Source organism: Otolemur garnettii, unplaced genomic scaffold (genome assembly GCF_000181295.1).
Source record: "Otolemur garnettii isolate 467f Iridium unplaced genomic scaffold, OtoGar3 scaffold00121, whole genome shotgun sequence".
Taxonomy (NCBI): Eukaryota; Metazoa; Chordata; class Mammalia; order Primates; family Galagidae; genus Otolemur; species Otolemur garnettii.
In genome coordinates this window covers 5,235,030-5,257,762 of record NW_003852516.1, presented here as the reverse complement: position 1 = coordinate 5,257,762, position 22,733 = coordinate 5,235,030, and the positions used below count along the sequence as shown (strand labels likewise).

Genomic DNA, 22,733 nt, shown 5'->3' with positions numbered 1-22,733 from the left:
TAAGATGAAACACTCCCGATTTCACTTCAAATAATAACCAAAATATAATATAATTACTTAATTTTTATAACTTTTTTAACTACGTACTTTTAAAAGGAGCTTGCAGATTTCGTATTTTCCTTTAGCTGCTGCTTCATGTAGAGGAGTGAATTTCCACAAGTCGGCCACATTGACAGAAGCCCCGTGCCTTACTAAAAGCTCAGCTACCTCATAGTGTCCATATGAACAGGCATTATGAAGGGGCACCAAGCCGCTAAACAAAAGAAAATTACCTTAAAGTTATAAAACAAACCTTTGAGTTAAAATGATTCTTATAATACAATAAGTACAATAGAAACTCTGTAAGTTGACCACCCATGGGACTGTTACAAACTGGTTAACATAAAGAGGTGGTCAACATAAGGAACTAGGCCTACTGTACTAATACGTACATGTGGTGCATGTCTGGTCTGTGAAAATTAGGTCAACTTCAGGAGGTGGTCAACTATGGAGGTTCTACTGTAATACTAGTCTTCTAAGACACTAATTATACTGAATACCTCTTAAAAAGAAATAATCCTTTCCTGTTCTTTAAGAAATAATCATCCATTTTCAAATAAGAGTTTATGATTTCAAAAATGTCAGTTCAATATAAGGACTTTTTATACGTTTTGGGTGGATGGATATATATGTAAAAGCAATCCTTATCCTTAAAAAAATTATATATGTATACATACGCACATATGCATGGGATAACGCTCCATCACAATACTTTTAATTCAGATTTTCATCTTATTGATATAAAAGTCATTACAAAGTGATTTCAGAAATAACCAATCAATAATCTGGCTTTATCATGTCTCAGATTTTCTTCCATTCAAGTTTTACTAATGAAAAATTATACACTTACAAAGTATATAATGCAATTCAACTTATTTAGGCAAGTTCTACCCTTTGTTTTATTTATTTATTTTAAAAATCATAATGATTCAGTGATGGGTTCTGTGCATAGGCTTAAACACTGAGGCGCCAAGCAATGAAAACACACAATCCAAGTGTCAAAAAAGTATTCAGTAAGAAAAATGCTGGCATCAATTAAAAATTCCAGTCAAATAACAAATAAGGAAACTACACATATTCTGAGATGACTCTAAGTTCTGATTAGTAGGCAGCGGACATTCTAAAACACCAAAAGATGTTCCAATAAAAAAAAAGGATGCATTGGGCAGCACCTGCGGCTCAGTGAGTAGGGTGCCGGCCCCATATACCAAGGGTGGTGGGTTCAAACCCAGCCCCGGCCAAACTGTAACAAAAAATAGCTGGGCATTCTGGCAGGCACCTGTAGTCCCAGCCGCTTGGGAGGCTGAGGTAAGAGAACTGCCTAAGCCCAGGAGTTGGAGGTTGCTATGAGCTGCCACAGCACTCTACTGAGGATGATAAAGTGAGACTCTGTCTCTACAAAAAAGGATGCGTCAAAAAGATAAGTTGCATTTAGTTAAGACAGAGCAAAAACAATTAGATCAAATGCCTTTTTCTGTTGTTTTGCAATGAAATATGCTAAATGTTAAAATAGGTAATAGAAACTGTTGAATGCTGTCCACGGCTTTACAGCACTTTGAAGAAGCAAGTAATATTGTTATTGAACATTCATGTCTGACGTGCCCCTTTAAAAGAATAAATAAATAAATACATAATGGTTACTTGAAGCTTTACCTGCTTAGTTAGTACTATTCTCTATTATGCAACTGCACAGAAAGGTGCTGGCTTACTTGAAGATGGTATGAAATGAACTCAGAATATGGAAATTCATATTAGTTAACTTTCTCTTCTCACATTTTTAAGCAGCTTCTGTGGCTGCTTTAAGCTTTGTCTAGATAAAGTCAAATAATCTAGCAAACTAATATAAAAATAAAAGATATCTAAAGTGGTAAAAATGAAATTATAGTCCTAGTAATACTGATAACCTTGGGATAGGTAACTTTTTTTGGACAAGAGTACACATTTTTAATAGCAAAAAACTGGAGATAAGTAATAAACTTAAAATTACATACAACTACAAAATATTTGTATAATGTAATAAAATAGTATATGTTGGCATTAAAAGGATGAAATAAACTATTAAGTATTAATATGGAAAGACATTCAAGAAGTAATACTGGATGGAAAGGAAACCACAAAGACTAAATAAAATGACACCACCATTTGTGTTAAAAACCACCACCACACGACCCATGCGCTAGGATATACATTTAGAATATCTGGAACATGCAAAGTCTTAAAGTTATATCTTTAGGGGGTAGGCGGACAAGGAATTTTCACTGTTTGGATACTTCCAGAATCCTTTAACTTACCTTTTAAACAAAAAATATAACATTACTTTTTTAATAGGGGAAAAATCTAAGACTTCAAAATTATTTAAAACCTTTTTTTCCCCCTAAAGTATGAAGAGAATAAATCCCGAACAGCTAGGTTGCAGCACATACCCTTTGTCTTTGGCATGGACGTCGGCACCGTGGTGTAAAAGGTACTCCACGACAGACACGCGGTTATAGCCTGCCGCGAAGTGCAGCGGGGTGGAGTGTCGGCCCTCTAAATCCCTGCAATTCACATTCTGAGGGCTGCAAAGTTGCTTTTATGGTGCACATACACAGACAAACACAAAAAGAACATTAATATTCATTCACAGATTTGGCTTCAAATAATAAAGGCAAATTATAATTTTCTAATGAATAAATTATAACTTTCTAATGAATATTTATTTCCTCAGATTAGGTGATACAAATGATGTTTAAAAATCAGCATTATGCTTAGTTTTATAGTGACTAAAAATACTTTTACTACATACAGAGTAATTTAATCTTTTCCAACATTTTCTGATCAAAGTTTTAATCAAACAGAAAAACTCACAGGAAAGCAAACTATGCCTTGCTATTTCATCTTTATGGGTCTTTTCTCCCCGGGACTGTCTGTCATAGAGTATCCGCTTGTTCTAACATGCCTCAGCCATTCTTTCAAGTAAGACCATCCCGAGTTGACTACAGTAATACAAAGTTTTTGTTTTCTCTAATGTGGATCAAGAAAGCAAAAAGGCTCTGGAAAAATGTATTTTTCTGCTTGGGCCACTGACCTGGCCCTTTGATCCAACAGTGCTTTACTTGATTTGGGGGAGTTCTTTGTTAAATTTACAAGTCAAACTGATTTTAATCATACTCTAGTTTTTGGCCTTTACCTCCATGTCCCACAGAGACGTTCTCTAAATCTCTTTCGTCTCCTTTTCTTTGAATGCTACCATTTCTGCAAAACCTAAATTAGAAGCTGAATTTTGTTTACAAAGCAATAGGGAGCAATTGCTCAGCAATGAAGGTTGTATTACTGGCAGCGAGATATATTCTGTGTAATAATAATGACACTTAAATGATTTACAGTTTATAAAGAGCATCATGTTCATTCAGAGAGGGTTATCACGCAGGGTGGCCATGAAGTTCATGTGCAATTTAAAACAGTGTGCAGTTTGAAACTGCACGTGAACTTTATGGCCAGCCTGTGTATGAAGTTGATCATTATCTTCATTTTACAGATAAAATAAACCCAGTCTCGGAGATCTTAAGTGACTTATCCTTTTCCAGTAGCTGGTGAGGGCTACTCACACTCTGTTTTACTGATTTTTAATTTCTGGGTCTTTGTGCTCCATCATCCATCATTGCTCACTGTCTTAATGATCTGACTTCCAGGAAACAGCAAGAAAGGTAATGAAAGTCAGGAAAGGCCAACAAAGTAGGAAACGGAGTGGTAGACTGTAAGGTAGAACAGCGCGGTTTTCCACCCATTTACCAGAGTTACTGTTCTCCTGTCACTGGAGGGAGCTTTTATTATAAGATAAAAACGAAGAACCTGAAAAGATCTCTATTTCTACTAATATGCTGAGTAGGGGTGCTACGGTTCAAAGGTTGTGCCCTCCCCAAATTCACGCTGACATTGAATCGCTGCTGCAGTAGTACTGAGAGGCAGGCCCTTAGCAGGTGTTTAGTTCAGTAAGATTACTGTCCTTACAAAAGCTGCTGCACACAGCATTTGGCGTTTTTTGCCTTCTGCCATGTGAAGAAACAGTATTTGTTCCCTCTTTAAAATGTAGCAACAAGGCTCCATCTTGGAAGCAGAGATTAAATGATCCCCACCAGAAACCAGACCTGCCAGTTCCTGGATCCTAGATTTCCCAGGCTCTAGAATTGTGAGAAATAAATTGTTTTTCCTTATAAATTACCAAGTCTAGGGTATTTTGTTATTTTGTTAGGGTTAAATCTATAACCACTGGTTCTTTATCACAATTACAGACTCATAACATTTTCTCGGCAAGTAGAGTTACATATAAAGAAAAATCCACCTACTGCACATGATAATTATAATGGCTGAGGGATCATAAGAATGTTTTCCTATAATAAATGTGTACATCTTTGGAAAAATATCAAGAAACATCATTTCAAAGGTTAACCTACTAATATTTGGGCTTGAGCTAGTTTATATATTTGTTAATGTGGCCAAAAAAATGACATTTTAATCATTATAAGTGAAATTAAGAGTGCTTTCTTGCAACCTGAAAGAAAATGACTAAAAAGCACGTGCGCACCTGTGTGTGTGTGTGTGTATTTACTATGAAGGCTTTCTCCTGACTATGAGTCTTCTTTGCTTATCCTTTTTGTTAGGATTTAGGAAGTCATTCTTAGGAGCTTAGAAAGAATAGGTTAGCACAACTCAACAGTGCCATCCCAGACACTCAGAGCACTGCCTTACCTTCACAGTTTCCAAGTCTCCAGCTTTAGAGGCCTCCAAGAGTCGATAATCAACATCAGAAGTACGTACAGGTGTACTCTCTGCACAGGAGAAAGGGAAGGTTACTATCGGTTCTTCAACAATCTCTGAGCAGTTAAGGAGGAAAAATTACTTGGTAAGTTGAAGAAGATTAAAGGGTCAAAAATTTCTGAGGTCTAATATAGGAGTTTCCCCAATCTTTTTCAGGTAAGAAATGTTTTCTCCTTTAAATCTATATCCATCTCATCCTAAACCAAATTTAATTAAATTCCAGTACATGCAAATCCCTTTCTATCCCTACTACTCTACCCCTCAGATTTGCTGGTCGTAAATTTGGCAAAGGGGAGTAAGAAAACCTATGACCAGAAGATCAAAAACATTTTCATGATATATTGCTTTCACAAAGTGTTGTAGCAAAGCTTTGGCATCGGTTTGGTTTTTTCTTACTGGAATCCCCTTATCTTCTAATGCCACAGATTTATTACATAAACCCAGGGAGGACACTTGACTTTTGGTACTCAAGGCTTAATTTTTCTTTTTAGTCTCAATGACTTCAATATAAAACAGAAGTACTACTTCTGAAATCAAAATGATCTTAGTATAATCAGCGAACAAAAGGCCTACCTAAAACAGACATTTGGTTAATTCACATTTATTGAATGGCTTTAGGGAAATCCAATTTAAAATGTCTGTATAACTGGAAGGTATGATATCAATGTTAAAAAGAATATAATTAAATAGGGCTACTAAATTTAGAGGCTAACAAATTAGATATTTTGATTAATCCTCTACAAAGAAACCAAAAACGCATTTCACACTATCCCAAATACAGTAGGTTTTTAAAGAAAATAATTTCTAATGTATCGACCAAAGTATGCTTAGGGACATTAAATGTGGCTCTTAAAAGCCACATTTCACAACACAAAAGGACTGAGCTCCAGGAGGCCTAAATTTTATATTATGTTCTATTACCTGTAACTTTAGACAAATCATGTAACAGTTTAGTTTTTGCACTTCTAAAATGAAAGTTAGAAGTTTCTTTCAATAAATTGTGGTATATGTACACCATGGAATACTACTTAAGAAAGATGGAGACTTTACCTCCTTCATGTTTACATGGATGGAGCTGGAACATATTCTTCTTAGCAAAGTATCTCAAGAATGGAAGAAAAAGTATCCAATGTACTCAGCCCTACTATGAAACTAATTTGTAGCTTTCATAGAAAAGCTATAACCCAATTTTAGCCCAGGAATATGGGGAGAGGGGAGAGGGAAAGGAGGGGAGGGTGGAGGGAGGGTGATTGGTGGGATCACCCCTATGGTTCATCCTATAAGGGTTCATGTGTATCTCTCGAAATGTAGAATATAAATGTTTTAACACAATAACTAAGAAAAAGATATGAAGGCTATGTTAACCAGTTGGATGCAAGTATTTCAAATTGTATATAGAAACAGTACACTGTACCCCATGATAGTATTAATGTATACTGCTATGATTTAATAAAAATAAATAAATCAACTCGCTTAGCTTTAAAAATTTCTTTCCGATTTAAGACTGTGGGAAGATCAAGTGATGCTATGAAAAGGTTTCGGACTTCAGAAGAATGGCTTGGGGCCCAGAGCTCAGTGTTTAGGGCACCAGCCACATACACCAGGGGCCCTGCTAAGCAATGACAACCACAATAACAACAACAAAAAATAGCTGGGTATTGTGGCAGACACCTGTAGTCCCAGCTATTTGGGAGGCTGAGGCAAGAGAATCACTTAAGCCCAAGAGTTGGAGGTTGCTGTGAGCTGTGACTCCACAGCACTTTACCTAAGGCAACAAAGTGAGACTCTGTCTCAAAAAAAAAAATAAGTAAATGAAAAAAAAAAGATTTCAGAAGAAATACTTTAGTACTTCTAGTCTAAAGTGATTTGTTCAGGAGAGTGGCTTTTACAGAATAAATTGTAAGAATTAATAACTGAAGAAAACTGTTTCATCTGTAATTCAATACTTAATTTTCTTTTTCCAGAACTCATATATTCCAATGGCATTCATGTAGAAGATATTTTAAAAGGAGATAGATCTAAGCTGCTTGATTTATTCAATCCTTTCTTCTCCATTTTGTTAATTATGTCTAAAAATTATGCACAGTATTATAAATTTTGATGCGATAGCTATATGTTTGCCTCATTTGTGGTTTGATGCATAAGAAATTAACTTAAAATTCAGTGGTTCTCAATAAAAATCATCGTCTAAGACTGAAGTAGAATGATCACCATCTAAGAATAAACTACAGCTGAAAAAGTAAGTCCTCAAAAATTTTCACAATATGTACACTTAGTTTTATGAGGCTGTTTAGCTCTGACCCAGGTCTGACAACGTGCACATATCAAAATCTCTGTAGGCCTTGGAAGGTTCCCTATTTTAGCAATAGCAATGCTTCTCAAGTGAGCTGTATTTCTGGAGGGGGAGGGAAAGTTTAGAAATTTATGGGACTAATTTTTTTTACTCCTACTGTAGTCATGTCCAAGCAGTTACATTAACAATTACACATTACTTTCTATTATGGTTTGGGTATTCATATAGATTTTGGGAAGATACTTGTATAGTTAGGTCATACTATGTGGGTCACTATGAAAGTTTTGAGACAGCCTGTGTTGTGGTCCATTATTTCACTTCCAAGAAACACAGTCAACAGCGTCCTTTCTGATTCACCTGTACAAGTTTCATCTTGGTCAACTTTTCATTGTTGCTGGGAGGACTTCATTTGTTTCTGTCTGCAAGGATTTTATGTTTCTTGATTTTTCTGTATCTTAAAACTTTTGTAATAAACCACATATCTACGAGTTTCATTTCTCAATAGTAAAGGGGATGTTATCAACCATTCATTATAAAAAGGTGGCACTGTGCCTGACAGAGTTAGAAAGCACTGGGGTACTCCCAGCCTGTGGCCCTGTCCATTTTATATTTCTAGTTTGTTATGTTCTTATATCGCAGATATAATCCATAGACAAGATTACAAGGTTGGGGAAAGAATCATTTATACTGAATTTCTTTTGAATCTATCATTTTTTAGTACACTGTAATTTCCTCTCATTTGGGAACTTACAGAGTCAGAGTTTACGCTCCTATCAGTTTATGTTTGATCTCCCTCAATTAAGTACAGGTAGTTGAAATATCTAGCACTGTACTAGGCAGACACTGCAACATTCAGCAAGATTTTACAATTCTAATTTAAACTGGGAGAAGACAAGATAATTTCATAACACTACAATGAAGTTAATTAAGAATTACAAAAAAGGTGAGAATATTACACATAAGCATTAAAGGTCATTACCATATGAATGATTTGTAATTTTCTCTATTTGATGAATTTTATAGCTACTATAATTCTACACTGTTTATGAGCTTTAAGTCATAACATTCATGAATTAGGTTTTCAATTTAAAACTAAAAAAATTAAAAAGTGTACTTCTTTCTCATACCTGCCTTACCCTAACAAAAAAAGGAACCTGGGGAAGGCCTCAGGTAAACTGCAAGCAAGGAAAGGCAAAGAGAACATGGCAAAGTTTGCCTGCGTATTTCAGCGGAAATGGAACAATAGGTGTATCACACACTGCTTATCTATCAGAACTCACCACTCAGAATCTGCTGCACTGCCTCATTTCCCATTTGCGCAGCCGTAAAGCCTTGTAAGGAGATGATGGAGGGATCAGAGCCATAGCTCAGCAGGAGGCGGCAGGTCTGCAGGTGACCTGCTAGGGCAGCTCGGTGCAAAGCAGTCTGACCAAGGGTATCCAGTGCATTCATCTGAAAAAATCACTGAGTGAGCACAAGAGATGGAGCATTTCTTTTTGTTCCCCGTCATATCCTAGCAAATATATTCTTATGAGAAAAATCAATTGTTAAAGCTTTTAGAGAATTGTCAGAGATATTCGTTGTTAATTTTGCTCACTGGTTCTGAAGAAATATCTTTTTAGTTAACCCTTTCTGGCCACTTGATTGCAAATTACAACATAGTCCTCCCTTCTTTAAATGACCATTTTCATGCCCACTTCCCATTCCCTGCCACTCCCCTTGACAACAATTAATAGACTATAAGGCCTATAAGGGCAGAGACTATTCTCTGGTGTTCACTGCTAGCCACAATGAAGATGCTCACCAAATACTTTTGAACGAATGGATTTTACCAAACTTGTTCTCAGAAAATAAAAGTAACAGAATAGGTAAGCATAGATTATCAAAATAGTTGATCATATTTGTTTTCTAATTCTAAGGAATGACAAATTATAATAGAACACCCTAGTTGAACTACAGACACATTAAACCCAAAAAACGATCTGAGGATTCAAATGTTCATTTTTAAAACTTTGAAGAGTTATATAAAGAATAATAATTTAGCTAGTTTTAAGATTGTTTAAGACAATATTAAACTTTGGGATTGTATTCATAATTTGCTCACATCTAACTGAGCCTAACTTAACCTTCCAGAATATTCTAATATACACCCACTACTACAGTCAGATGAAAGACCATGTGCATTGTTTGCTGAACCCTCCACCTGCCCTCTGGATTGACTATGAGATCCAGTGCAGGTCTCCCTACCTCTAAGAAGTCTTCACGACTACCCTCAATGAATCCCCAACAAAAAGAAAAAAAGAAGTCTTGACGACTGCTCCCTTTCTGAACACCTATGTCAATTAAACACACAACTGTCACAAGAATTATAACACTAGAGTAGTTTTCATCAAGTTAAATTAAGGTTATTGAGAATATGAACTATATTATACAGAATTTCTGAGTCCTCTAGAAATCTCCTGCTAAGGGCAAACAGCAAATTCTCAATTATATACTGGTTGGTATTCAAAACATTTGTGCACACCCACCAAACACAAAGTTAAGAAAAGAAAGGATTTGAGACGATTGATCTTCCTATCTCTAGTCCTTCATCATTACCAGTAAGGCTGTTAGACTTGTACAGGTAAGGGTTCATCTAAATTACTAATGGTCTTTAACAAAAGTCACCATGAACTATCAACATATTCAGTTCTATCACTTTTGCCAGCAGAAAAAAAATGACTGTTTATACACAGCAACTCAAAAGCACAGCCACGAGCATTTATCAGTGGGAAACACAAGCTGCCATTCTTTGAGCTTTTACTTCTTTGTTACCTCTTTATCACATAAGAAAAATCTAAAATTGTGGACATTCTAATCATTAATATTGTTCTTAGCTTAGAGATACACCATATTGTTCAATTACAATAACGAAAACTATCAATCCAGCTTGCTAAATCACGGTAAGATGATCGGAGAATTACTCCTCTAAAACAGAGCTCTTACCAAGTTATTACGCAACTCAGAAGAATGACTTTTCAGTACCTTCCAATAAAGTCGAATCCCTCAGTCTGTCATTTAAAGCCATCTGTGGTTTACTCTGATGGCATCTCCCTTTCTGCTATCATTTTTCATCACAGTCTAATGGGCCTACTATCCTCCAGTTTTGTCAGATTACACCAGACCCCCATTTTAGGAAGGTGCTCCTTCTTCATACTCCCATTTCATGCAGTAGACACCATGACAGACATCACCGTCTCCTCTTCCTGTTGCTACTCTAGAAACACGGCATATCCTCGAAGGTTCTCTCCTCAACTCTCTACTCATATTTCTAAGCTTTCCCAAGTAGGGACCCTACTCACTGTCAACATGCATGATTACCATGCCAATGACTCACCAACAGAGCTTTCTAATCCTGGACCTAAACTCTCTTTCACATACTCTAGGGCTAACTTTCCAACAGCCAGTTTTACTAAGTGTCCCTCTAGCCTATCAACTCCAAGGTTAAAATTACCATCAAGACAGAGGAAACCAGTGTTTCTACCTTTCTTTTATTGTACCATCATATTATAAACCCATTCCAACACTCAATTCATTTCCAAGTAATGCAATCATTACTCCTCAAGTGGCTTTCATCTTTCTCTTCCTTCTTCAATGCTAATGCTGCTAAATTGATTCAGAATTAGATTCAAGTTTCATAATTGTGTTAACTTCCAAATTGGTATTTCCCACAGTATTCTGCAGTCTTAAGGATTTTACATGCCAATATTTGTTGAGTTAGTGGATCAAAACTAATTATAAAGGGATTATATATATAAGTCTTATAAAAAATTCAGATAATTAAAGGGAAATACATAGTACATAAACATTTGAAAAGACAAATATGGGAAAACGCTCACACTCACAACTAAAACATTGTGTGTTATGCCCTATGCTACATACATACGTAAGCTGATTTCATTTAAAAAATTCAACCTGTAGGGGAGGTTTTTTTTTTAACATATCACTAATAAGACAACTGAGACTCAGAGAAATTTAGTACAGGGTCACAAAACTAGAAAGTGGAGGATTCTAAGCACAAATGTATAGTTATCTCGGTTATTATATAAGCAGGATATTTAGATTAACGTGCTCAGGGAACCTGAACTTCGTATTTATCACCAAGTTTTAGGCAGAAGACTGTCTGACTAAGTAAGATAAATTAGTTAATGATAATTAGGTCTCCCTCTCAAATTCTTCTGCCTCAGCCTGAGAAGTTGATTCCTTAAGAAGGGAAGGTGGGAGAGTGGCAGAAGCCAGGTAAGAGGGCTAAGTCCTAATAAACAAGTGGTGGGACAGTTCAGAAGGTGCTTTTAGAATCAAATAGAAACCACAAGTTGCCTGAAAACCAAATAGAAGCCATAAGTTCCCCTGAAAGAAAATGCTAAGCACATAAAAACTGTGGCCCAATAGCAGCTAAATGGGTTTTTTACAGGGAGTTTTTACTAACATATTAATCACCAGATATACCACACGTAAGGGACAGCGTCCTGCCTTGGAACCAGAGAACAGGGAAATGGGAGTTACTGATAAGGCATTTGGTATCTATCAAAGGCAACTGGTGTCTCTTGGTTCACAACTGAGTTCTCAATTCAGCTGAACTACAGTAGGAAGAACAGAGAGGACGCCAGTCTCGAGTCATTCCACACCACTGGCAGGTGTTTACAAGGGAACGTGTTGTGCACACGCTGGGCAGATGAAGACCAAGAACCACAGACCTACAATAAGGCTGACTAGAACAGGTTGTAAAACAAGGTCATTTTTCACTGAACCTTTATGACATAAAATGTCACATGGGAGATAATCAACAGAAACTATTTTCCCAAAATGAAGGGCATTATTAATAATTTTTCAAGAGCATTATAAATGTCACAAACTATTCACAATGCCGGTCAATGATAAGCATATGATGTCCTCAATGGGGCAGAAAGCTCACTTAGGGTTAGCATTTTTTGTTTGACAGAGCAACAAGACATTACTTGCATAACAATGCAGTCGTTATACCTACATTTACAGAACTGTGTTCCCTTTTATTCCAGCTTGCCTTGATATCATAATTAAAAACATCAAATGCCTGGCTGAGTGCCCATAGCACAGTGGTTACAGTGCCAGACACATACACTGAGGCTGGCGGGTTCGAACCCAGCCCGGGCCAGCTAGAAAACAATGGAAACTGCAACAAAAAATAGCTGGGCATTGTGGCAGGCACCTGTAGTCCCAGCTACTTGGGAGGCTGAGGCAAGAGAATCGCTTAAGCCCAAGTGTTAGAGGTTCCTGTGAGCTGTGATGCCACAGCACTCTATCCAGGGCAACATAGTGAGACTCTATCTCAAAAATAAACATCAAATGCCCTTTTGAAGCAGTGATACACAAATTTTTGGATTATATAACCTATATAGTAAAAAAAAGCAGGGTCTCTCTCACCCTGTTGCTAGAGTACAACGGCATGATCATAGCTCACTGCAACCTTCAACTCCTGGGCTCAAGTGATTCCCCCTGCCTCAGCTTCCAGACTTGCATGTCACCATGACCGAATCATTTTTTGCTTTTGTGGAGATGAGGTTTTGTATATTTTGCTCAGGCAAGTTTCCAACTCCTGAGCTCAAGCAATCCTCCTGCCTCAGCCTCCCAAAATGCTAGTATAGGCATGAGCTACTGCACCTGGCCTTAATTTCTTTATTCTTAAATAAAAAATTATAAATTAAAATTCTATTTTTTTTCTTTGCTCCCAATGGAGCTCATCTTGTATGCTCCACATACAAGTGGTATCTGTATCCTATTTTAGAGACGATTGCTTACAAATGTACATTCTTAGGGATTAAAATATTTGCAAGTTCAAGTAATTTCTAAAAAATAATCAATATGCTTCCTTCCTCCAATGATTCATCAGAGAGTTTCACATTCTACCATTCAAATAATGCCAATAAAACGTTATTAAAAATTTCGTATTTCTTTGGCGTAAAAGTTGAAAAAGTTATTATCATTATCAATTTGAAGGAATACAACTGTTTCTTAAAATAAGTAGAGGTATTCTGACTCCATCATTTAATGTAAATTATTTTCTGATAAACTAGCATTGAAATATTGACTACCAAAATATATCAACTGTAGTATTAACTAAAATGATGTAAAGTTGAAATCTTTTTCAAATGACTGTAGCTACCTTTTACTGCTTGAAAGAGTTACAGTAAAAGACCAGGAAACATGGGTAATTACTTTGATTAGAAACAAGGTTTAAATTAGCTCTATAAGAGAATCTATGAGCTCAAATACAAGCTAATAGCCTGCTATAAAACTACTTTCTTCAGACAATCAGGGAGAAAAGCAGCAGCCTTCAGAGCGGCCAGCCGCCCAGCGTGTGTGGGTCCTTTCTGCCGGGCGTGCCCTCACCTTGGCTCCGTGCTTATGCAGAACTTCCATGACGTCGTTGTGAGCTCTTTCTGCTGCGACATGCAGGGGGGTCATGAAACTACGGAGAAGAGAAAAGGGAAAAGTGGCTTTCACTTTGTTATCGTGTTTCCTCTTCCACAACTGAAGGACTTGTTCTGGGATTACACTTACTCTTTATTTTTTTCATTAACGTTTGCTCCTTTTCTAAGCAACAGTTCTGTAACTTGTTTTCGTTTGGGATGCAGGGAGGCCACAGCACAGTGCTACAAAGTAAACACAACTCAGTCAATACAGTCAGTTTCTTTTCAAAGGTACATCTCATGTGCTGACTATGAAAAACACTGTTATCTCAAAGAGCATCCGAACATACTTAGGTTTTAAATTATGCAGATGATCAATATTCCCTCTAAATACAATGAGGGTACAAAACATGAGCCTGTAAATCAAGGTCAAGTTATGCTCTTAGTTAAGTATTGAGACGCATTTCTTTTTGCTTGGACAATGAGTAATTATTCAATGCATATGCCACCCAAGGAATCAGAATATTGCATCTTCAGAGCTATACAAATCTCTACCTAAATTACTCACTCTTTTATTAGGAAATCAGCATACAAGTCAATCCTCCCCACACTCTTCCACAGAGGTACTCTCAGCACTATGGGTGGGGAAGCTTATGTTCCCCAGGACTGACAAGAAGTGATGAACTTGCAGCAGCTTAGAGGAAGAATCGTTCTCGGTAATTTTATGTTTTGTACACATTTTTTGTACTGTTTCATTTTACTGTCTGCGTTAGAATTTTAAAAATAAAAAACTCCTTACAACTGAACAAGATGAATAGTCTGAAAAAGTGAGTCTGGTTTATTCTGCAGCTCTGCATATCTCCTGGCCTAACGCTGTGTTAGCGTGAATGCATCTGAACCCCAGTAAAGAGGTAGACATGGAAGTGGACATACGGTTACTTCATTTCAGTTTGGTGAATCTTTTGATGTTGTTTTCAGCAGATATTGACTAAAACCTAACCTGTGTGCAGCAGACACATGTAAGAATACTAACTAAAGCATGCTTAGAGGTCTGTAATACAGGCATCACACATGCTTATGTTCTAAATTCTGGAGCAATCACTAAGCACCCCATATCTGACCCTTAATGTACTCAGTGACAAAGAAAATAAAATAATCCTTCTGAAAGTACATTATAAGAAAAAATACAAATAGTTTTAAGGATGATTTTTATAGTCTGAAACAGAAAATTCATCATCTTAACCATTTTTCTAGCATGAATGTCATCAGTTCTTTGGATACAATTGCTCAAAGGATGATGCCAGTATCTTTGAAACACACTTTCATCTTCTACAGAAAGACATACAGTCTTTATCTAGCAGACAGAAGGAAAAAATTCTACCGGGAAAATTGCATCTAGTAGTTTATGAAAGCACTGGCCACCAATGCTTTGTTATAAGGCTGGGTAAAGACAAAGGTAAAATAATTTCTAAATCAAGGTTGAGCAAGTGTCTATTCTCTCACCCATGAAAAGAATCCTCCCCAGAACCAAATTAAAAAATCAGTGCAACCAACATAAAAATGCAAATTCCCGCATTTCAGATAGTAACGTTCCTTGAAGGTTTCTGACATGAAAAGCCTTACTTTATGCTCACACTCTTATTACAGACCCAGAGAACAGATTAGCAATAAAACCTTACCAGTGCTGTTTCATGGGACTGTGGTTGTTTGAAATTAATGATTTCCAAAGCAAGCGTTTTTTTAACTTTGGCTAGATCTGCTTCTCGGGCTGCTTGTAGTAAAGAATGACCTTTGAATTCATCTGTTAATGAAATAAAGGTTGACATAAAAAAAGATATAAAATTTATAAAAATCTTCCTCATGATTATAAATCAAGTTTTAGGAAATTATTAATTTTACAAATTTCTCTATTTTAGCAATAGCAGCAACATGACAATGTGAACATTAAAATGCAAAGGATGAGGGCGTAGATTTCATGAAAAATTCTGAAATACATATACTCTGAAATAAGAGTATTTCATACTTTTAGAGTTCATAAGGATACACATACCAAGAGAGATGCTTAGGGCAGCAGAGTTTTAAAACAGGCAACCTACATGTTCACCAAAAAGAAACCAGTTATATAATTTGTGAACACACGCACCGTGATATAGGTCTTAAACAAAAAAGATACTACTTTTAGGGAAGAACTACTTTTTTTTCTTTTTGGCTGGGGCTGAGTTTGAACCCACCAACTCCAGTATATAGGCCCGGCACCCTACTCTTCTGAGCTATAGGTGCCGCCCCAGAGTTTGAAAATTTTTAAAGAACAATTAATATTATATTTATTATTTTTATAAGCAGGTAAGAGATTTTTAAAAAGCCATATCTAAATTAATTGCATGAATAAAAATCCATATTCTTATTTATAAAAAGTATGTCTTATTTTTCATTTTACAAATTTGATTTACATTTTGATATGCTCACTTATTTTTCTTTGTTTTTAAAGAGACTTTTTTCTTTTCAAATTTTTTATTTTTATTTTTTTAGAGACAGAGTCTCACTTTGCCGCCTTCGGTAGAGTGCCGTAGCGTCACAGCTCACAGCAACCTCCAGCTCTTGGGCTTAGGTGATTCTCTTGCCTCAGCCTCCCAAGTAGCTGGGACTATAGGCGCCTGCCACAACACCCAGCTATGCCCAATTATTTTTCAAAAAGTTGAAAATTGGGGCGGCACCTGTGACTCAAAGGAGTAAGGCACCGGCCCCATATGCTGGAAGTGGCGGCCAAAAACTGGAAAAAAAAAAAATTGAAAATTGTTCTAAAACGATGCAAACAGCAATGACATACTATCTAATAATTCCAGACCCTCTCCCATTCAGGCTTTTGCATCTGCATAGTACTACGTTCTCCTTTCTCTCCTCTCCTCTCACAGTCCCATCACATGCCCTTCTCTCCCTAAACAGACAAGAGAGAAACAAGCACACGTGTGTCCAGACACACACACACACACATACACAGATGCACAGATGTGACTTATGAACTCTTTGTTCAAGGTCTCACTTTCGCTACTCTGCAGAAGCTTTCCTGACCTTCCTCATTACTGGGTTAGGATTTCTTCTCATAAGGGCCCCAGCCATGTGCATTTAGCCATATGGCACTGTCACATTTGTGAGGGTAGTTCCATCACCTAGCACGGTGGTAGGCATATGGCTGGTACTCAGTAGGCATTTGTTGCCTGGATGCTGAATCACTGAAAATTTATAAAATAATGCACGGCAGGTTCAGGGAAAATGTTTTTATGTAACTTCTTTCTTTAGAGGTTCTTTATCATTGCTTAATTGCTCAACGTATAGGACTTCAAAATTTCAAAAAATAAAAAAACAAGGCCAAATGAAACAAAAGTAAATTCAAATAGCAAAACAATAGATTTTCACTGCAATGATAAACAATAAAGTAAGAATTATAAATTGCTACACACAAGGAGGGGGGTCAGACAGGTGCAGAAGAAGGTGGTGCACTGAGAACTGATGTCTGGCAAAAAGTACAGCTTTGTGGGGCTACCAGTCTAGAGAAATTTAAACTTAGTGCAAATCATACTGGTCTCTCTCATAATGACAAATATTCTATGAATATCACGGTGATAAAAGCATTTCTGCCTTTTAAATTATGTGCTCTTTATGTTCAGGAAAGGCATCTCGGAAGAAAATTAAATAGGCAAGGCAAATTTATGAGCAACATAAACGATAAGAATGCCGTACCAAAGAATTAAGAAATTATGATGAAATAATATAATTACACAGCATGCTATTTTCTCAAATAACAATAAATAAAATCTTTGCTCTTTAGAAAAAAGGTAAATATTTCTACCTAAATTAATTTTCAAATTTAAAATATTTTATTGAACAATACTTAAGATTAAAAGAATTTCCCAGAGAATGAAAAATCTATCAAGCATATAATTGCCCTTCTAAACTTCTAAATGCAAAGGTTACATAAAGGCTTGTTTTTTAAACTTTAAGGATGTGCATAAAAAAAGTAGTAAAACTATAAATTACTCAGACTTACTCTGAAAATTGCTGTTTATAAAATACCTAAAACTTTCTCTCTTAATGTTCATTATTTTAAAACAAGAATGAAACCAAACCATGGTCATTTGGCTTCATAACAACCGCAAAGAAAATGAGACAAGGAAGAACAGATAAAATGTGTGGAGTGGAAATGTTAGTACCACAAAGGAAATCAAAGAGCCTTTTTCCTTTGTATAATTTTCTGTAACTGTGAATGCCTCGTACAAAGCAGTGGAGACATGCTGATGAAGACTACAGATGGAGAAGGTCTGATCTTCAAATAATTCATTGGTAGAATCTTAGTTAATGAAACAAAGGAGATACTGAGAAGTTTGGAAAGTACTCTAATTCACAAACAATACAGATTAACATCAAATTTTAATGTCTACACTGAAATAAGACAGACCGCTAAAATAGAATGTAAAATAGAATGTATCAATAATTTTGATAATTTGCAAAATGATTGAAAAGAAAAAAATGTAAAATGATGACGTAGGGAGATAAAGCTGAGCTAGTATATAAATTAAGAAAAGGGAATTAGAGAAAGAATAAGTTTTAAGTTGAGTCAAATTCAGTCCAGTGAACTTGCTGAGCACATACTGTAAGCGATGCACTCTGCTGGCTGGAGGGAGGGAGGGAGACAGAGGCCCAAACCCAAATTCCATTTACTAGGTAACAAGGAATTATTCAGGTGTTATGATAAAGAAAAATAAAAACAAAGAGCTCTCTAAGAATTAAAAATTCACTAGCAAGATAGAACATGCAAATAGAAAAGTGAATTATATTATGCACCATAGAAAGTGGCAAGAGTCGCCTGGCTAGGAAGGAATAAGAAACTTCCAAAAGAATTCATTACAAAGACAGAGATGTAACTGCCCAGTTACAATTAACTTGTGTTGGCCTATAATATAGTAGATGTCACCTATTTGAATGTCAAAATAAGCTGAAATGTCCATTTAAATAAGATCACAATTGTGGAAAACTCTCTGTTTTAACATAAACTATCATAGTTTAAAACCAGTTCAAATAAACATGATGCTAACATCACATTGAGTATGCCTTTTCTAAAAGTTATCACTTAGCAAAGATTTTCTTAGGTATTATCTGATTCTTAGAATCCCCAATTTAAGAGAGAACACAGACCATGGGGCAAGGTAAAAATTAGGCAGGTGACACCTGTCTGACCACATGTAGAATGACATACATCTCAGTATTGTATATGAAAACTCTGTGTAATGTGGTATTCTGAATGAGACCTTAGAACAGAAAAAGGACATTAGATAAAAACTAAAGAAATATAAACAGAGTTTGGACTTTACGTAATAATGTACCAGTGAGGGTTTATTAATTAAGACAAAGGTACTCTACTATTATAAAGTAATAATAATGAGGGAAACTAGACGTGGAATATATGAGAACTCTCTGTGATACCTTCATAAATTTTCTATATATCTAAAACTATTCTAAAGCAAACAGTTTATTTAGAAAACATTTACATACATAGTATATATTAGTAATATACATCAATATTTGAGAGGATTATTTTTGCTAAATCATAAAAACAAAATCTCACTTAAACTTGGGCAAGTGATTACATGATACTTGGGCCACACACACATAATAAATAAAAAGGTGATTGTGCAACACTGAAGGGCCTGGGAACCAGCAGTGCTCAATAATGGTAGATTATCAATGGAGTAAGAGCATAAGCTCTGAGCTCTCAGTTTTTTCCTAGTTTGTATACTGCTGTATTTCTAATGCTGGGCACATGATAAGCTCTCAACCAATGGTTGTTGATTGACTTAACCTCATTAGTCTTCAAAAACACAGAGAGGGGCCTCAACATATGAATCAGAATTAGGTTTACAGAAACACAAAATACAGTATGTGTGTATAATTCCTGTGGAATTCATGAAGAAAAGTATGCAATTAAACACTGAGGATTATAAACTAGTATATTTGTAAAAAGGGAAGGTTATTATTTAAATTAGACAAAACTCAACTGAAAGATACTCCAATTTGAAAGAAGCATACTGATTTCGGATATAAACACATACATGTCAATCTCTCCCGGAGCTCAGGAGTTGGAGCCATATCCACAGCACTTTTGCCATGACAGTTGACTAATGTAGGGTCAGCACCGTGGCTAAGTAACAAAGAGCAGACTTCTACACGATTTTTGGAAGCGGCCTCATGTAGCGGAGTAAACTGCCAGAGATCCATAGCATTAACGCAAGCTCCATGCTGCAGTGAGAGAAGATGTTTCAGGTCAGTAATCAGTAATCTGGACCAAATAAAACACAGAAAAAACATTTGTTTCACTGTGAATTACAGTTATAACTAAAAAATGTGAATAAGTGTTTTAATTTCTCTTTGAAAAAGCTCAAATTAAGTTGAATGTTTTAAAACTTTTAAGGTAATGGTAATTTTTTGAAAACTATTTTATTCTCTTAAAAATCTAAAGAGACATTCATGTGGCAAAGAAACAAATGAAAAGCCATGAAAAGTCTAAAAACAAAAACAAATGATGTTCCATACTCTGAATTTCTCTTACCTTGAGTAGCAGTTCTGTGACTTCATAATGTCCATATGAACAGGCATTATGGAGAGGCACAAGTCCACTGAACAACAAAAGGCAAATGAAAATACTTAAATTTCAAACAACTTATAGTTGTTCATCCAGGAAGTGCTGAGACACAAAATCTAATAAACCCCAATATAATTATACTTAAAAATGTTCTCAATAAGAGAGTTTAAAGCACAGTTTATATTTATACCTTTACCTTATCTTTTGGTACCCTTAAATATAACAATAAAAATACCAGTTAGAGAACATTTAGGTGAAAGGAGCATCATGTGCTAATTTATATCCTTTTTATTTTGCTCTATATGTCATATTAATTTATATGCTTTTTATTTTGCTCTATATGTCATATTAAGTAGTTACAAAAGCAAATATTAATTGGTAGTGAATGGAAACATTCCACCATTTTAATTCACTTTCATGGTAATTTCTAGTATAGGAATTAAATGTCTAAACTATTATAACTTGCATATCAAAGTATCCTGAGTCAAAAACCCTCTTTTGGCGGTGTACATCTGTTGATGACTCACCTATTGTACACCCATCTGTTTTCAGACACACGCAAGGAAACAGAGATGTACAGGAACATCAGGTATTTATGCCCCTATGCTATTAGGACACCATTCATATATGGCACAAACACTAAATGTTTGTGACACAGGCACTAAAAAGAGCAGATGTGAAACGGATGAATTCGCCTTCTGAAAGGTGTCTCAAGTACTGAGTTCGCTTCTGTGTTTCTTGACGTAGAGAGGGGCAAAGTGAGAGACACCCCCCTCTAGGGCATCTCTTCTTCATGCTGTCAATCACAGGAGTGCAACATAATCTACTTTACCTGGGCAGTAGGGTCAGTTATCTTTTAGATCTTCAGGAGGGACAATGAGAAAGGTTAGCCCAGCTCATGGGACAGCAGACCCAAGGCACTTACTCCCCTGGAGACTACGCGGGGAACTGATACAAAGCTTTCCAAACCTCACCTCTTCATACAATAAATGACACGGCTGCTTTCTTGGTTCCCACTCCTCCCCTTCCCATATTAACCTACAAGAGGACCTTCTAGGTTTTCTCAGTTCAGATGTCCAAGATTTCAGCAGGAGAAAAAATAAGATATTCTATACTGATTATTTTGGAGTATTAATAAGGATAATGCTTTAATACCTGAGGAACATGATAGCTATGCTACTGGGTAATCACAATTTTCAGTTTGTTTTTCTAAAATGCAAACTAAGAGTCGAAAACCAATGACTGCAGTTGAAAAACAAATTGTAGCTTCAAATGGCAGAACTGCAATAAAATCAAACTGATTTCAGAAATTATTATGAGAAGTATCCCTACCAGGAAGGTGCATGAAAATTAAGTTTGAAATCCAAGTTGTGAACGTTCTCAAAACGCTACAGAAGCTGTAGTAAGTGGAATACGTGGCTTTGCATAGAGCTGAGGATCCCCAGAGCCCGAGAGGAGAACAGAGCACAACAATCCATGAACAACGCCCTGAAGAGGATGGGAACTGCGCCTACCCTTTGTCCTTGGCGTGAACATCGGCACCGTGCTGAAGCAGCAGCTGCACGATGCGAACTCGGTTGTAGCCCGCCGCTAGATGCAAAGGCGTGGACTAGAAAAGAGAAGAAAAACACAGCCCCCTCGTCAGGTAACACGTTCGGACTGGGCCATTTAATCTGTATTTATTCACACTCAAAACTATGAGAGTTAGCACAAAAAATACTTGCTTGAAAGGCCCCAAATTCACATTTTACAACTGAAAAAGAGACGATTCATGCTTCTCAAGAGTCTACTCTAACTTCAGTCCCACGCATGCATCCCATTGGGTTCCCTTACTGGTTTATCAAGGCCTATTCTATGTTATTTCTTTCTTTCCACCATGAACCTCTCTTCTGTTCTGAGGAGACATGTCAGAGTTCATACTCCCTACAATTAGAAATATTCTTCCTCATCCTACTTAAATCCTGCCCTCCTTTAAACTTCTAACCTTTAAATCCCAATTCTACCATACAACCTTATCTAAAGACCTACTTCTCAAAATTTCTTTACTAGAAAAGATTGAAAAGTATCCCTGAAGGACTATTTGAAGACACTTTGGTGGCTACAAAAAGGACAATGGACCTTATTCATTCCATAGGCTGCTAGTTATGGTCCAAACTGATTTGCTACACTGGATGCAATGAAATACGGCAACATGGTACTGATTTTATGTGCCATATATAGTATAAAGTCAAAAGCAAAATAGAGTTTCCTCCCAACTATTTTCTGCCACATTTTAATTTAAACCAAGTTATTAAAAGGCTCTCTGCTAAAATTTAATGTGGCAATTAAAATAATCAAACTTCTCACCTTTTTTTAGGAAACAGAAATAACTTCATTTTAATTAAAAACTTCTCTGCAACCAAAGCAATTTCCAACCTTTACTAATTTACAATTCAAATACCATAACAGTTTTTCACACGAGCACTAGTATACTTTAATGCATTGTCCTTCATTTTTCCTGTCTTTTATTTGGGGCCATGGGATTTAACAAGATTTTCTATTT

General features: G+C 36.2%; 1 protein-coding gene across 1 annotated transcript in view; it reads right to left on the bottom strand.

Annotated features, from left to right (window-relative positions):
• TNKS (tankyrase) overlaps positions 1 to 22,733 on the bottom strand; it is a 170,876-nt gene that overhangs the window by 40,522 nt on the left and 107,621 nt on the right. Inside the window, exons 6-15 of the mRNA XM_003797665.3 lie at positions 21,706 to 21,800; positions 20,159 to 20,225; positions 19,662 to 19,848; positions 15,237 to 15,358; positions 13,709 to 13,800; positions 13,538 to 13,616; positions 8,410 to 8,581; positions 4,768 to 4,847; positions 2,463 to 2,608; positions 88 to 253 (exon numbers count right to left, since the gene is read on the bottom strand). Coding sequence (XP_003797713.1) covers positions 88 to 253; positions 2,463 to 2,608; positions 4,768 to 4,847; positions 8,410 to 8,581; positions 13,538 to 13,616; positions 13,709 to 13,800; positions 15,237 to 15,358; positions 19,662 to 19,848; positions 20,159 to 20,225; positions 21,706 to 21,800 — 1,206 coding nt within the window. The remainder of the gene's footprint in view (positions 1 to 87; positions 254 to 2,462; positions 2,609 to 4,767; positions 4,848 to 8,409; positions 8,582 to 13,537; positions 13,617 to 13,708; positions 13,801 to 15,236; positions 15,359 to 19,661; positions 19,849 to 20,158; positions 20,226 to 21,705; positions 21,801 to 22,733) is intronic.